This window comes from Carcharodon carcharias, chromosome 18 (assembly GCF_017639515.1).
Source record: "Carcharodon carcharias isolate sCarCar2 chromosome 18, sCarCar2.pri, whole genome shotgun sequence".
Classification (NCBI taxonomy): domain Eukaryota; kingdom Metazoa; phylum Chordata; class Chondrichthyes; order Lamniformes; family Lamnidae; genus Carcharodon; species Carcharodon carcharias.
Genome location: NC_054484.1, coordinates 48,879,714 through 48,897,262, shown reverse-complemented (window position 1 = coordinate 48,897,262; position 17,549 = coordinate 48,879,714). Strand labels below are relative to the sequence as shown.

The window sequence follows — 17,549 nt, the reverse complement described above, 5'->3', positions numbered from 1 at the left end:
CACTGTATGCAGAGATGGACTTTGGAAAATCTTTGAAAATTTGGATGCCCACCCAGGTTCCTGAACTGGTGAAGCAGTTTCATGAAAATCAGCACGGACAAGTCAAGCACTACAATGATCTCTTGAGTCTCTACTAAATTTCCAATGGTGTGAAGTAGGGATGTGTGCTGGCCCTAACCTTATTCACCATCTTCCTCAGCATGAAGAAGTGTGAGGTCATACATTTAGGGAGGTCAAACAGTTACAGGGATTACAAAATAAATGGGAATATACCCAGAGGGGTAGATGAAGTGAGAGATCTTGGTGTTCAAGTACACAGGTCCCTGAAGGCAGCAGTTCAAATAGACAAGGTTGTAAAGAAGGCACATGGAATGCTCTCCTTCACTGGCAGAGGTATAGAATATAAAAGTAAGGATATAATGTTGGAAATGTATAAAACACTGGTGAGGCCACAACTGGAGTATTGTGTGCAGTTCTGGTCACCACATTACAGGAAGGACGTAATAGATCTGGAGAGAGTGCAGAGGAGGCTTACACGAATGTTGCCAGGGTTAGAAAAGTGTAGCTACCAGGAGAGATTGGATAGGTTGGGGTTATTTTCCTTAGAACAAAGAAAGCTGAGAGTGACTTGATTGAGGCATACAAAATGATGAGGGGAATAGATAGAGTGGACAGGATAAAATTGTTTCCCTTGATGGAGAATTCTAGAACCAGGGGACATAGGTTCAAGATAAGTGGCAGAAGATGTAGGGGGAACATGAGGAAGAACTATTTTACGCAGAGGGTAGTGGGAGTCTGGAATTCGCTGCCCAAGTTGGTGGCAGAGGCAGTTACTCTAAACTCTTTTAAAAAGTACCTGGATCTGCACCTAAGCTGCAGGGCTATGGGCCAGGTGCAGGAAGGTGGGATTAGAAAGGACACCTGGGTGTCCTCGGGCTAGCATGAACAAGATGGGCCGAATGGCCTCCTTCTGTGCTGTAACTTTTCTATAGTTCTATGGTTCTATGATGCTGCAGCAGGCAATGGAAGACCTTGAGGAGGGAGTTTACGTACACTTCCGACTGATGGAGGACTTTTCAACCTCAGATGTCTTCAGGCTCACACAGAGAAACAAGAAAAACTCATCCGTGAACTTCTTTTAGCTGATGACTGCGCTTTCCTGGCCCACGGTCAGTCAGGCCTGCAATGTATAAAATGTTTTTCTGATTCTTCAGATTAAAAATCAGTTTAAAGAAACCTGAAGTCCTGCATCAGCCTGCACCCCAAAAAGAATATAGACCACTAAACATTGTCATCACGGGAACTGAGCTGAATGCCGTGAAGAAATTTACCTATTTGGAAGCGTCATCTCGCCTGATGACATCATAGATAAGGAAGTGGACAATAGGCTTTCAAAAGCAAACAGTGCATTTGGCAGACACTACAAATGAGTGTGGATCAATAACAGCCTCAGAGCACAGGCCAAACTCAAAGTGTACAAAGCCGTAGTCCTCACCACTCTTCTGTACGGTACTGAGTTATGAGTCCTGCACTGCCATCATGTAGGCCTTCCAAAGCGCTTCCATTAGCGGTGCCTCTGCAGCATCTTTAAGATCTGCATCACAAACATTGAAGTCCTGAAAACAGCCAACATCACCAGCATCGAGGCCATTCTCCTGCAAAGCTAACTACGTTGGGTGGGTCACGTTGCCCAGATGAGCGACAGTTGTGTTGTACGGAGAGCTGATCACTGGTAAACGAAACAAAGGAGCCCCACGCAAATGTTTCAAGGACTTCTTGAAGAAGTCACTCTGTGGGCCAAATCGACAATCACCAATGGGAAGCACAGGCCATAGATCGTGATGCCTGGAGATGCCACATCGGGATTGCTACAGGGACCTTTGAGACTGAGCAAAGAGCCAGCATGGCTCATTGGAGGAAAAGTATAGATCCAATTGCCCCCAGCAACAACTTTTTTTTAATTCATTCATGGGATGTGGGTATCGCTGGCTAGGCCAGCATTTATTATCCATCCCCAATTGCCTTTGAGAAGATGGTGGTGAGCTGCCTTCTTGAACTGCTGCAGTCCATGTGGTGTAGGTACACCCACAGTGCTGTTAGGAAAGGAGTTCCAAGATTTTGACAACAGCGACAGTGAAGGAACGGCGATATATTTTCAAGTCAGGATGGTGAGTGGCTTGGAGGGGAATTTCTGGGTGGTGTTCCCATGTGTCTGCTGCCTTTGTCCTTCTAGATGGTAGTGGTCATGGGGCTGGAAGGTGCTGTCTAAGGAGTCTTGGTGAGTGCATCTTGTAGATGGTACACACTGCTGCTACTGTGTGTCAGTGGTGGAGGGAGTGAATGTTTATGGATCGGTTGCCAATCAAGCAGGCTGCTTTGTCCTGGTTGGTGTCAAGCTTCTTAAGTGTTGTTGGAGCTGCACTCATCTAGGCAAATATTCCATCACATTCCTGACTTGTGCCATGTAGATGGTGGACAGGCTTTGGGAATCAGGAGGTGAGTTACTCGCCTCAGGATTCCTAGCCTCTGATCTGCTCTTGTAGCCACAGTATTTATTATGGCCAGTTCAGTTCAGTTTCTGGTCAATAATAACCCCTAGGATATTGAAAGTGGGGGAATTCAGTGATGATAATGCCATTGAATGTCAAGTGGTGATGGTTAGATTCTCTCTTGTTGGAGATGGTCATTGCTTGACACTTGTGTGGCATGAATGTTACTTGCCACTTGTCAGGCCAAGCCTGGATTTTGTCCAGGTCTTGCTGCATTTGGACATGGACTGCTTCAGTATCTGAGGAATCATGAATGGTGCTGAATACTGTGCAATCATCAGTGAACATCCCCACTTCTGACCTTATGATGGAAGGAAGGTCATTGATGAAGCAGCTGAAGATGGTTGGGCCAAGGACTACATCTTCACTTGCACACTCTGTGGGAGAATCTGTAGGTCATGGATAGGTCTGACTAGCTACCTACAGGCCTGCAACCGATGAGAAGAAAAATACAACCTTCCAAAAAAATCTTCGTCCACAAAGAAATGTTGAGAGAATGTTATGCTGAAACAGCCTGAAAAAGCCTTTGTGATCTAGGAATTTGTGAATTTTATGTTGCCCTCTACATCTTTTGCCATTGATTCAGGAAAATGATAAAACTCTGTCCTTTGTCCAATGGGTCTTCAGCTTTCGATGTTATATTAACAGCAGCTTATTGGCTTCAGAAATTCTTACACTCGTAGTTCATAATATTATACAATCATTCAAAATTTTTTCACTAATTTTTATTTGAATAGAGTGCTGAAGTTCTGTACTTCAAATCAAGGTGCCTATCTATCTTCTTTAATCATAATGGCCCAGAATTTGCTTAAAAATGGCCTATGAACAAAGCACACCATCGTTAATGTGCAAATTGGTCAATAGCTCGTGGAAAGGAATAGATTCGCTACATGTTGTTCACTGATTTGCACTGCTCCATCATTAGCTTCACAAAAATGGCATCTTACCTTTAAACTCCTCATCATTTCGATGAGGGCACTGGCACATTAATAGCCAATTAGACTCACCACAGAAAGTTAAATCTAGTAATTAACAGTTTAAGTACTCTTTTAATGATGTGATCATTTTGAGTAACCTTTCTGGCCCAGGAAGTAAACAATTAAAGGTGTGGAGTCTCATTCCTTTAGACTGTGAATTGTTGGGGGTTTTTAAAAAATGTCAAATTTTAAATTTAATTTTTTTCTTACTGTTTCTTTCTGTCTCTTTCTTCTCTCTCTTGATCCAAATTTTCTTTCATTCTTTTTATTTGTCTTTCTTTGTACCTGATTTGACATTGAGTTCACCCACTCCAACTCACCCTCCTTCTCAGTCCTTCCTCTGTTCATTTGTCCATCGCTAACTTCATACTGCCTGCTAATTAGCATGAGTTAATGTAGCCAGTGCTAACTGTGCTGTTGAGGGTCTGTACACCTGAGCAGGGAGCACAAAACTGAGAGAGGCTAGCATGAGTTAAAACTAGCCTGCACTACATAAAGGGGAGGTGCATTCAGGCTGGAAAAGCTAATGGAAGTAATTTTATATCTGATTCTGACCTGGAAAAAAGTGAAGAATGGCACAACATACTGCATTGGAGGCCTTAGTCGAGGAGGTGCAGCAAGAGATGTGTTCTATTCACAGGGGACCAGGAGAGTCTCCAAACTCTCAGAAGGTGGTGGGACCAGAGAGCCTTGGTGGTCAATTCTTGGAATCAGCCTTGAGAATCTGGTTGCAGTGCCGTAAACATCATACGAGCAGTCAAAGTCAATGAATACATATTCAGATACCAGATCCAAATCAACTGCACCACTACAGCCTCACACACCTATCAACAATCTGTTTCGGTCATATGTAACAACCATTGTTTCAACTAGCCCTCATACACTTAGCACAACCATATCTCACAGCTTGTACACACAGCCAGCTATTCAACCAAACAGACTGCATCATGGTCACTAACACACTGCCGTCCCTCTTGCAAGACAAGGTGGTGCACAAGTGGATGTCGAGTGGCTAACTGGCAGGGGACAAGTATGGCTGCATGTCCTAATTCCCATGGAGTAGATGGTGCCCACCATCACTGGAGCAGTTATTACTGAGGTCATGGCCTGTGGCACAGTAAAACCATCGAAAATGATGGTATACTCATACCTAATTTTCTTTCTCACATCTCACTTCTCCTTCATCTCACACTCTCTTTTTGACAAGCTGCACATAATGTAAGCATACATCTCTTACTTTCCCTACTTCACCACAAGCTCAACATCGGGCCTTTCTTCTTTCAGATACCAAAGAACTGTCACCTGATCAGGTAGTGTCGGAAAAGCAACCAGACGGTGGTGATGAAGAAACAACATCACTTGATTTAACACTTACAGCCACCAGCTCAGATACTGACATTGTGCATAATTTAGAGGATAGCTTTGAGCCAGGATATCATGTGGTGAGACACTGGGCATAAGTTCGCTGTAGTCAAGGCAGGGGGAAAGGCAGTGTGGATGCCAGCTACCGGGAGGGTGAGGTCACACATAGGTTCAGCTACAGACGACTCAGGTAAGCACTTTGATGAGGATTTTAATGCCACACTCTAGAAGAAGGCTAGTGGGTATCCACAATTAAATACTTGGTGCATTGGCAAGCCTTCCAGAAACTTGCAGTCAATGTCAAGGAGAACGGAGAAGTCTGGTATCAGTCTTGCTTACGGCTTTGTGGAGAGCTTGGAGCTCATCCTTCCCTGCATGGAAATGGTGTCATTGACACACTTGTAGACCTAACCATAATACAGCGTCTAGTGGCTGATGTCTCAGCTTCAGTTGTAGCACAAGCAAAAATCACCCAATAACTGGGCGCTGTAGTGGAAACACAAGACTTCTGTCATGCACTCAAACTCCTGCCATTATGTCTGCAGTTACCAATATTCAAAGAGGCTTACAGGTTCTCACAACAATCCAGAATCTGTTCTCCAACAGATTACTGAGGATCTGCCCTAGGGGAGTGGCAGTGGCTTCTAGTTCTCTTGTGGAAGAATCTAGAACTAGGGATCAAGGTTTAAAAATAAGGGGTCACCCGCTTAAGACACATGTGAGAAGAAATTTTTTCTCTCAGCGGGTCGTGAACCTTTGGAATTCTCTTCCTCAAAAGATGATGGAAGCAGAGTCTTTGAATATTTTTAAGGCAGAGATAGATAGATTCTTGATAAACAAAGGGGTGAAAGTTTATTGGGGGTAGGTGGGAATGTGGGGTTGAGGTTACAATCAGGTCAGCCATGATGTAATTGAATAACGGAGTAGACTCGAGAGGCCAAGTGGCCAACTCCTGCTCCTAATTCTTGTGCTCATATGAACCTGTTGGCCTCTCTCAGAATGGCAGCATTCTTCTACCTACCACTGCTGCTCTGCCAGTATTCTTGCTGTTGGCTGACAGCCAGCCAGTCCCACCTGATGCCACGCATGTCAAGATGTTGATGTCCAAAGCCTCATCTTTTTAAGCCCAAAGCAGGACCATCTGCAATCTCCCCCACTGAAACTCAACAGCCTTCCAAAAGTCAAACTGCAGCAACAGGGATAACACTATGTAGAAGCACTAGGACAGGCAAAGGCACACGGAAGACAGGCACTAAGGGAATGCTTAAAGGTGATTAATTGTAATATGTATGTAATATTACATGCTTTGATTATAAATCTGCTTTTGAATGTCTATTTTATGTTTGCTCTTATTTCTGCATTGTGGCTAAGCAGGGAAGAATGCGCTCTAAGCTCTCCACAAAGCCATAAACAAGACTGATACCAGACTTCTCCGTGCTCCTTGACATTGACTGCAAGTTTCTGGAAGGCTTGCCAATGCACCAAGTATTTAATTGTGGACCCACTAGCCTTCTTCTAGAGTGTGGCATTAAAATCCTCATCAAAGTGCTTACCTGAGTCCTCTGCAGCTGAACCTCTGTGTGACCTCACCCTCCCGGTAGCTGGCATCCACACTTGCTGTGATGGTTCAGAGACAGAGGGAAGGTAAGGTGTAGGACTTGGTGAATAGGGAATTGGTGTGACAGTCAGATGATGTTTTCACAGACAGCCCACTAAGAAAGGGGCTGCCTAGTTTGCCTCCTCACTTCTTCTTCCTGCTCCTCAACTGCTTGCCCTATAGTTAGTTGCAAGAATTGTGTCCTGAAGATTATGAGGTTGTGCAACATACAACAAACCACAACGAATCTTGCTGCCTGCTCAGTCAAGTGATGCAGGACTCCTCTAGAGCAGTCCAGGCAGTGGAAGTATTGTTTCAGCATGTCAGGTCTGCTATAACAAATTTTGTGTGACAGCATGGCTTTCAGTGTATGAATACATGTACATAGGTTGCTCATCAGAGTCATCAGCCATGTAACCAGTGGATGGCTCTTCACACCCTGTAGCCATCAAGCTACCCTTTGGTTTGTTGTGGTGGTTCAAGCACAGATGACACAGCAGATTGCCACAGAATTCAAGACTGCTGTCCAGACACCAGGCATTGACCTGCATGATTGATCTGATGTCCTTTAGGGAAGAAAATCTGCTGCCCTTACCTGGTCATGACTACATGTGACTCCAGGTCCGCAGCAATGTGGTTGACTCTTAAATGCCCTATGAACTAGGGGACAATTAGGGATGGGTAATAAATGCTGGCCTAGCCAGTGACGCCCACATCCCATAAACAAATATAAAAAAATTTACAGTCACCGAACGCTTAACACTAAGGAAATGTAATCCCATTCAATTTTTGATTGTGGCGCATTTCAGAGTTGATATGCGCCATGTAGAATGTGTTATGCCTGCAGTTGATGGCAACCTGAACCATGGGGAAGTCTGCCAACTTTGTTAAGCTGCTTGTTTCTGGCAAGAGGGAATGAAATGTAGCAGCTCCCTTTGACTAGTCAGTGAATTCCTTTACACAAAAGTGGACGGTAAACTGTGAGATGTTGTAAATATCTCCTTCTCCAGCCTGCAAGGATATCAATTCATAAAAATATCATTACCACGGTCACCTCTACAGCCATTGGGCAATGAAGTCCTTGCCTTGCTCTGAGGTTGCAGTTATAGCTGCAGCAGCTGGCAGATTTCAGTAAGGGCATCACAGGAGCACAGATATCTGACACAATATTCTTCACTGAGGTCCAGATAGGAGAATTGCTCCCTGAACACTCTGGGGATACATGGCCTCCTGCTGAGAACAGTTCTCCCCCTCCTCCTCTTCCCTTTTCTAGTAGCTTGTCCTGCTCTGCATGCCCTTTGCTCAATCTCCAGGTCATGCTCCATTAATCCAAGGGGAACACCTACTACTGTATCTATGTCTGGGGGTCAGGACAAAATTCTTCAGCACCTGCAACAGCACTCCCTGTAGACATCAGCAACTTTGAAGAACTTCAGAAAGCATCAAACACTTGTAAAATCACAGTAACAGCCAGTAGAAACAAATCAGCAGCTAACCTGAAAGTAGTTGTTGATCCCTTTAAAAAGCAGTGGTGGGAGGGGGATCATCCTGCTGATTACCACTTACTGCCCTCTCAGCTGATGAATCGGTGCTCCTTTATGTTGAACACCACTTGCAAGAAACACTCAAGGTAGCAAGGGCATAGCATATTCTCTATGTGGGGGACTTCAATGTCCATCACCAAAAGTGGCTCAATAGCACCACTACTGACTAAGCTGGCTGAGTTCTGAAGGACATATCTATCAAACTGAGTCTCTGACAGATATTGAGAGAACCAACATGAGAGAGAAAGCTCCTTGACCTCATCCTCATTAACATACCTGTTGCCAATGCATCTGTCCATGACAGCTTTGTAGGAGTAACCATCGCACAGTCCTTGTGGAAACAACGTCTCATCTTCACACCAAGGATACCTTCCATATTATTGCAAGGCACGATGGGATAGGCTTAGAACAGATCTAGCAGCTCAAAATTGGACATCCATGAGGCACTTTGGCCATCAGGAACATCAGAATTGTATTCCACCATTGCCCAGCATATGCCTCACTCGACCATTACTACCAGTAAGCAAGGGACTAAACCTGGTTCAATCAGGAGCATAGAAGAGCATGCCAGGAACATCAATAGGCATTTTTAAGCTTGAGGTGCCAAGCTGTTGAAGCCACAGTATACATGCATGCTACCATGCCATTGACAGAGCTAAGTTTTTTTTAAATTTCATTCAAGGGATGAGGTCTTCGCTGGCTGGACCAGCATTTATTGTCCATCCCTAGCTGCCCTTGAGAAGGTGGTGGTGAGCTGCCTTCTTGAACCGCTGCAGTCCATGTGGTATACGTACACCCACAGTGCAGTTAGGAAGGGAGTTCCAGGATTTTGACCCAGCGACAGTGAAGGAACAGCAATATCACAATGACACCAAGTCAGGATGGTGAGTGATTTGGAGGGGAACTTCCAGGTAGCGGTGTTTCCATGTGTCTTATACCACAACCAAAGAATCAGATCAGTCCTGCCATTTCGACTTGTAAATGGTGGTGGTCAATGAATAGAAAGAGGAAGCTCCATGAGCATCCCCATTCTATGGATGGCTAAGTCCAGCACATCAGTGCAAAAGACAAGGCTGCAACATGCTGAGTGCAGGAGTTCCTCAAGTCAGTGTACTCAGACCAATGACCTTCCTTCCATCATAAGGTCAGAAGTGGGGATGTTTGCTGATGATTGCACAATGTTCAGCACCATTGCGACTCCTCAGGTACTGAAGCAGTCCATGTCCAAATGCAGCAAAATCTGGACAATATCCAAGCTTGAGCTGACAAGTGGCAAGTAACATTTGTGCCACACAAGTGTCAGGCAATGACCATCTCCAACAAGAGAAAATCTAACCATCGTCCTTGACATTCAATGGCATTACCATCACTGAATTCCCACATTATCAACATCCTGGGAGTTACCATTGACCAGAAACTGAACTGGACAGTATATAAATACTGTGGCTACAAGAGCAGGTCAGAGGCTAGGATTCCTGAGGACAATAACTCACCTCCTGACTCCCAAAAACCTGTCCACCATCTACAAGGCACAAGTCAGGAATGTGATGGAATGCTCTCCACTTGCCTGGATGAGTGCAGCTCCAACGACACTCAAGAAGTTGGACACCATCCAGGACAAAGCAGCCCGCTTGATTGGCACCCATCCACAAACATTCACTCCCTCCACCACCGACACACAGTAGCATCAGTGTGTACCATCTACAAAATGCACTGCAGGAATTCACCAAGGCTGCTTAGACAGCACCTTCCAAACCCACGACTACAACCATATAGGAGGACAAGGGCAGCAGGCACACAGGAACACCACCATCTGGAATTTCCCCTCCAAACCAGTCACTGTTCTGACTTGGAAATATATTGCCATTCCTCCACTGTCGCTTAGTCAAAATCCTGGAATTCCCTCCCTAACAGAACTGTGGGGGTACCTACACCAGATGGACTGCAGCAGTTCAAGAAGGCAGCTCACCATCACCATCTCAGGCGCAATTGGAAATAGGCAATAAATGCTGGCCCAGCCAGCGACGCCCATATCCCAGGAATGAATAAAACAAAATGATTCACTCAAGAAGCTCGACACCATCCAGGATAAAGCACCCGCTTGATTGGCACCACGTCCCCCATCTTAAACTTTCATTCCCTCCACCACCAGGACACAGTGACAGCATTGTGTACCATATACAAGATGCACTGCAGCAACTTGCCAAGCCTCTTTTGACAGCGTAGAGAGCAAGGATAGCAGATGCATGGGAACACCATCAAGTTCCCCTCCGAGTTACATATCATCCTAACTAGGAAATATGTCGTCATTCCTTTATAGTCATGGAGTCAAAATCCTAGAACATTCACCTTAAAAGCAGAGAGGGTGCAATCACATTAAGAAATCTTAAAAATTTTAGAATTATTCTGAATCTTAACCACTTGTGCATGTAATCCTGTACAAAACCACTGTGTTTTAGTAGTATAAGATGTTAATGTTGTGCACTTTCAACAGAAACTGGCCTATAAAGTGTCATTTGTTGAGGTGACAATAGTTTTTTCTTGCTCCTAAAATTAAACACAACTCAATATGTTTTACCTGTAGGTGCTGATCAAGCTGGAGGTAAACATTTGGAATAAAATCATCAGGGATATTCAGCTCTAAGGAAAGAGAAATTAATACATTAAGTAAATAAAGTCATATTTAATTTAAACAAAAGCAAACAAGAAAAGAAAACAATTTATATTGTTAATATAGTTCTATAAATTCTAATTCAGCCAAGTGGTTATGGTACTGGGCTTGTAACCCCAAGATCAAGAGTTCAAATCTCACAATGGCAAATTATGAAACAATGTAATTTCATCTGAATAGGAAAAGATGGAAACGTGTTTGTACTCGAAAGAGTTACAACGATCTTAGACAAAGGATCATGCTGTTGTAGTGCACACTGTGGAGTGATAGAATGTGGATTTTTAGCTCACAATATGGAAAGTTCACAATAGAGAAAGACAGAACAGAAACTTTGTTCTTTCCTGTACAACTTCCTGATGACGAGAATGCAAAGAAAAACAAACCTGAGAACGGGTCGTCTGCCTGCCCACTCACAGGTGGAAAGGTGTGTGGTGTGGAAATCCAAATGAAGCCTGCAAAAACTGCATTGCTGCAAATTGTCTCTTTGTCATGCTGATGCTGAAAATCATACCGCTACATCAGCAAGCATGCAATAATTTTTAAACATTATTGTTGAACAGATTATACAATTAAAACTGTACAATAAATGTGCGTTAAATACTGGTAGAGTGGAATATTGCTACCATCACACATACTTTTTTGCATTCTCGGCACTGTTGGCCACAATGCCTTTTTATACATAAATCACATCTTTTACTGGACTAACGTGAAATAGAGCAGTTTTTGAAACATAATGATGGCTTTTAAGAATACTGAAACTCTTTCCCTTATTTACTTCTCTCTATCAATTTAACACACATGTTGTTCTTCATCAATCGGTGTTTTCAAAGAATATTTTCTGTGAAATCACTTTTAGTATAATGCAGACCTCAGTTAGAATAATTGCAGTTGTGCAATTGTACATCATTGACATAGTATACAACATATGTGGTTCAGTGTATGTAAAACAGGTCAATTGGAAAGAAGTGATTCTTACATAGCAGCTCATGGGCAGCCCAGAAGATTGCTACTGCTATTCACTGAAACACTGTCAATGTCTTTTTTCTGGTTGCATTTCTATAGCTCCATGAGGGAGTGGGGGAGAAGAGGGCAGGCAACGACAAAAGTGAGGCTGCAGATGGGCGCTTCTAGTGAGCTCCCTAAAGCTGGACAGCTGCTGTGGAGCAGCATCAGGGAGCAGCAGACCTGGACAGATTAAATAGCAAAAAGAAATACACCAAACTGTGTCTATGCAGCACATTCAAGCACCTGACAACAGAACTCAGAAAACATCAGTCCCTAGATATCTTTTCTTATTATATTTCACCCCAGATATTTCATCCAGCCCTGGATAAAGGTTTCAGCGACAATGTTAAGGCCGATTGGCCCATCTGCCAATGTAAAAGGCACGTAATGGGCCATGTAAAATCAAATTCAACTGCTTCCTTAAAGGGTTTAATTGCCCGCTTAATTGTCAGCGGATGCACTTCTGACTGCCACACTCGCCCACATGCGCTGTCGGGTCAGGTGCGTGCCTGCACAACCAGGGTAAAATTCTGGCCTACGTCTTTACCAGCGCTTCACCTTTGTGAGCATTTTTGGCGTGACAGCATAAACCAAAACTGGGCACTAGGTTTCAAAGAAATTCTCTGGTTTGCGCTTCCTTTTTCTCTCCTTCTCCACTCAGTCTGCCCCAATTTCACCTCTCCCAGGTGAGGGGTGGGGTGGGGTGGGGTGGGGGTGGTGGGGGGCGGCGGTTGGGGCGGGGGGTGGGTGGGGGCTGGGTAAGAGGGGGTGGAGGTGGAAAGCCAGCGGAATCAGGACATAACCTACTCAGTAAGGGGCGAAGCATCGCTGGTGGTTTGCCAAATAGGGTTGCCACAAGGAGGATAAGTTGTTCAACGGAAGTGAGGGAGTTGGTGAAATCAAAAATAAATTCACACTGTTAATTATATTTGGCCTAATTATTATAAGTAATGGGGGCAAATCTTTTATCTCTACACAATAAGCCAACAGCTCATACCTTTCACTATTCTAGATAACTAAAAGTATTGTTTTGGCATAACATAACTTTCTTCACTTAGCGCGTTAGCACATTTAACAGAGTAAAACATCTCAAGGTGCTTAACAATAATAAAGCATTTTTGACACAAAGACACACACAAAGATATCAGTATATATGTCCAAAAGCTCGGTCAAAGTGGTATATTTTATGGTGCATGTTAAAGCAAGAGAGAGAGGTGGAGAAGTTTAGTGAGGAAATTCCAGAGTTTAAGGTCAAGGCGGCTGAAAGCACCAGTGATGAAGCAATTAAAATTGGGGAAGAGGCCAGAATCGGAAGAGTGCAGAGATCTTAGAGTGCTGCAAAAGGATGTTACGGAGATGGAGAGGAATGTAGACTTTGAAACAAGGTTTAGGATATTACAGTTAAATAAGTGAACAAAGGCTTAAAAATGGTGTTTGATTTAATTATGTGAACATAATTATGTGAGCAGGGTGAACGAAAACAATTCACTCTGCTGTCTAAAGTTGAATGCACTATATTGTGTACATGTATTCATGAAGAAATCAATTTACTCATAACACTGCAACCAATTCCATGATCATTTATATTTATCACAAAAAGGGATATTTTCCTTTGATAGGAACCATTTGTCTTTGCCTAAAAATGTTTGTCAAGTTTGAAAATTACAGCAACTTCAAATTTCATTGAACATACATATGTACAATTTCTTTCTCTGTTGAACATATCCATGGTTAGTGGTAGATTCTTCAAATTTGTAAGAATTACACCATGAAGTAGAGATAGGCAGTTGTAAAATCAATCAACAATGAGAAAAGTCATTTTGCAAAAATAAAGTCTTGCATTTGTATAGGACTTTTCACAACCACAGGACACACTTTATAGCCAATTTAATACATTAGAAGTGTGGTCTCTATTGTAATCTAGGAAGCACACAATTTGTACACAGTAAACTCCCACAAAGTGCAATGTCATAATGACCAGGCATCTGCTTTTCTGATGTTGTTTGCGGGTCAGGACACTGGGAATAGCCCCCCTACTCTTCTTTGAAACAGTGCCATGGGATCCTTTACATCCACCCAAGCAGGTAGACAGGCCTTGATTTAACGGTGCATCTGAAAGATGGCATTCCTGGCAGCACATCACTCCTTGGTACAGTACTGGAGTGGCAGCATAGATTTTTGTACTCAAGTCCTGGACTGGGACTTGAAGCCAGAACCTTGCAACACAAAGGCAAAGCCGCTACCAAGTGAGCCATAGCTTATACTATAGTTCATCCATCACTTTGCAGCACCCACAATTTGAGAACTTTTCTTAATATTCATGATTCAGACATAAAACTTCGACATAGCCTTCTACATATTTAAGTTTCCCATGTGAATTGTGACTTAAGAAATCTTGCCAAACTTGCATCTATTGGCACCGTTAACATTAACTTTCCCATCTTATTGTACTGTGAATAAAACCAGTGTGTCTATCTCTTTACCTTGCTGTGCATTACTACAAACACTTTTCATGCTTTGAATAAATGTTTTTGAGATTAAGGCTGAATGCTGAGCCAATGTGGGGTGGCAGTAACAAAGCAGAGGGGGTGGCATTACAATGGGTAAAAAGGAAAGAGAGCAGTGACAGCAAGAACTAGGGAGCCTGGAGGAGAATGGCAACAGCCATGGCAAGCATTTGTCTTTTATATATTGCTGTTATCTTTACAAATTTGTAGCTGTTACAAGTTATTTAAACACAGTGTGGCCCTTGTTACTATGTCTAGTGATGAATGCACTACATCCTTCTCTTCTCTAATGATAGGCAAATTTTCATTTTTCAAAAAGAAATAACTAGATTTTGCAGAACATAAATCAAACTTTCACATATCATTGTACTTCAGATGTGATTAGGTATTTTTTTTCATGAAAGGACCTGCTCCTCTCAGCTCCAAATTCAGGTAAGTATATTTTATTAACTTGCCTTGCTGGTTGTGGCATAACCGAATCACCTGGTAGATGTGTAAGCCTGCTTTTCCTGTCAACTGTCTCTGGGCAAACCAACATTGTTGACAGGGTTCCAAATAAGCTCCTTATTTGCATATGTCAAGGGTCAAACACCTGTTTCAGGCGTGGACCCTGGTTGCCGAATTATTTGCCTATACTAATATGGCAGGTGACACACTTATGGCTCATAATGATCATTCGGTTTTTGTCAGCGATACACAAGGCTTAGGAAGACCATTTAGCACCTGAAAAACGGACAATGTGCAGCCAAATTTCCAGGCCATGATGTAGATTAGTGACTTGAATTGGGGTATTAATTTGCCTTGCTTACAATTCCTCTCAAGGACATGGTAATGAACTTTGATGTTATTATATTGAGCATGACATTTTTGTTTTACAACACAATCTTCACAAAAACAGCAATAGCACCCCCATACGCCTTGTGGTATGTAGATATTTATATCTTTTAAACAAATAGTTCAATCTCCCAGAAGGCAGACTGAGTCAATATTTGTTGAGACAATATGACTCAGTAAGCTGCTTTATTCCACAGTAAGGTGGGTGGTAGTCATCATTCTGAAGAAGAGTCACATGGACTCGAAACATTAACTCTGTCTTTCTCTCCACAGATGCTGTCAGACCTGCTGAGTTTTTCGGGCACTTTTTGTTTTTGTTTCAGATTTCCAGCATCCACAGTATTTTGCCTTCATCTTGGATGGTAGTCATGATCAGTTTTGCATAATTTAAGCACAGCAAATTATAAAAATGCAAAATAAAAATTAAACTATGCTATAGGGTGTCACACCACAATCCATCACATTTTACATGTATCATTCTGATAGGTGTAAATAATTGCCAACTGTTTGGTTAACCATGTTGATTTAGTCAAATATCCAATTCTCCTCAGACAGATATCAAAGCTTCTGTTGCTAATCAAGAACAAGAAACACAGACAAAAGCAAACCAATGAAATTATTCAACTTTTGTTTACAAAGATACTTACCAAGAAACAGGCACTGCCTGAAACTAAACTAAATGTTCAAGCAACTTTTTTCCTATTCTTTGAGCAGTCATATTGTTTTAATGCGTACCATCAGCATTACAAAAATCCTGTTTAATAAGAAGCAGGAGAAATACCTGTCAAGAGAGAAAAAGCTCAAGAAACAGAACACAAGGATAAAGAAACCAAATTTTCTCAGTGCTTGGGGTCAACTGTTGGCATCTGAGGGCTGAGTGAGGACAGTGGATTGGTAATGCCAGTTATCTAGCTCAAAGAAACAGCCTCAGGGATTTTCTCTGGAGATGGAAATAGGCAGTAGTTGCATCTGTCCCTTTTTAAAAAATTCTTTCATGGGATATGGGCATTGTTGGCCATCCTAATTGCCCTTGAGAGCAGTTAAGAGTCCACCACATTGTTGTGGTTGCAGCTTAATGTATTAAATTGAGGCAGGACTGATCAGATGGCACCTTAGCTGGAATTTTCGCTGGTTCTTACATAGTTTGTAACTAATTATGAAGTTCTGGACTCTATGAACTCCACCATTTTATAAAGAGGCCGAACATGATGGCTGAATTTTCTGGTGGGCAACTAGAACATGCTGAAAATGGTGCAGGTACCTGCCATCATTATGCAAATTACCTGATTCAGGAACTCTGACAGAGTCAAGAACTTATGTTACTGGCACAATTGTAACTCTGGAATCATTATGGGAGTGAATGCAAATCACAGAATTTTGTACAGAGAAATATCAAAGTATGAGTGACAATTTAATATCAGACTCACACATTTTGGAAAGCAGTTTGTGAAATGAAGGGTTCTCAAAATGGGTGGAACCTGTCTTTGAACTGTGTAAAGATGAATGTTAAAATCTGATTGCATGAAGATTATTTTCCCAAAGAAGGAAGTCAGAAAAGTACAAGAGAAAAACGTCATGTTAGTTCCACCAGCATCTATCACAATACATTTATTGTAGCTCAGCCTTCATTGATGGTTAATATAACAATCCTACATTATCCACTCCATCTACGTCCAATGTACAGTTGCTGCAAAATGTATTGACTACAAGACACGCCGCAGCAATTCACTAAGGTCTCTTCGGCAGTACTTTCCAAACCTGCAACTTCCGCCACCTTGAAGAACAAGAGTAACAGGTGCATGGGAAATGGCTATGTCAAACTCACAGACCATCCTGACTTGAACATATATCAATGTTCATTAAGCACTATTGGGCCAAATTCCAAGACTCCCTATCTAACAGCATTGTGAGAATATCATCACCATGCGGACGGCGGAGGTTCAGGAAGGCAGCTCACCATACCTTCTCAATAGGGATGGGAACTAAATATATCAGAATTTTAAGACAGTAATTGAATCAAGCACTTTATGAAGTCATCAGAGCATCCTGAATTCAATTAATGCCCTATATCATTTATTATCCTGTACTTATATTTATATCTTATTATAAATCTCATGGAAGCCACACACTTCAAGTCTAAAAATTTATTTTTATTATTTTTGGTCACACTTTTCCTATGTCAACTATCACAATGTAGGCTGAGGTTCTGCTGCAAGTTGACAATGTGGAGCAAGCTTCTTAAGTCTATCACTAAACTCTTTTTCCATATTATATATAAAAACAAATATGTTTGTCAATTAACAAGTGGTGAATGATATGAGCAATTTGCAGTTCACTGAAGCCTAAGTATCCCAAATAATGTAAACTTGCTCTATAATTTATCTACACCATTTCTCCGGAAGGTATAATGAGGAGGTAGAGTAAAGAGAAAAAAAGAGGGTGAAACAGCTTCAAGTTTAAATTATTAAGGGTAGTAAATAACTATACACACATAAAATTATAG

At 42.3% G+C, this 17,549-nt stretch overlaps 1 protein-coding gene across 2 annotated transcripts in view; it reads right to left on the bottom strand.

Annotated features, from left to right (window-relative positions):
* map3k7cl (map3k7 C-terminal like) overlaps positions 1-17,549 on the bottom strand; it is a 200,315-nt gene that overhangs the window by 52,968 nt on the left and 129,798 nt on the right. For both annotated transcript variants that reach the window (XM_041211600.1, XM_041211601.1), the window contains one exon: positions 10,608-10,669. In XM_041211600.1, the coding sequence (XP_041067534.1) occupies positions 10,608-10,669 (62 nt within the window). The remainder of the gene's footprint in view (positions 1-10,607; positions 10,670-17,549) is intronic.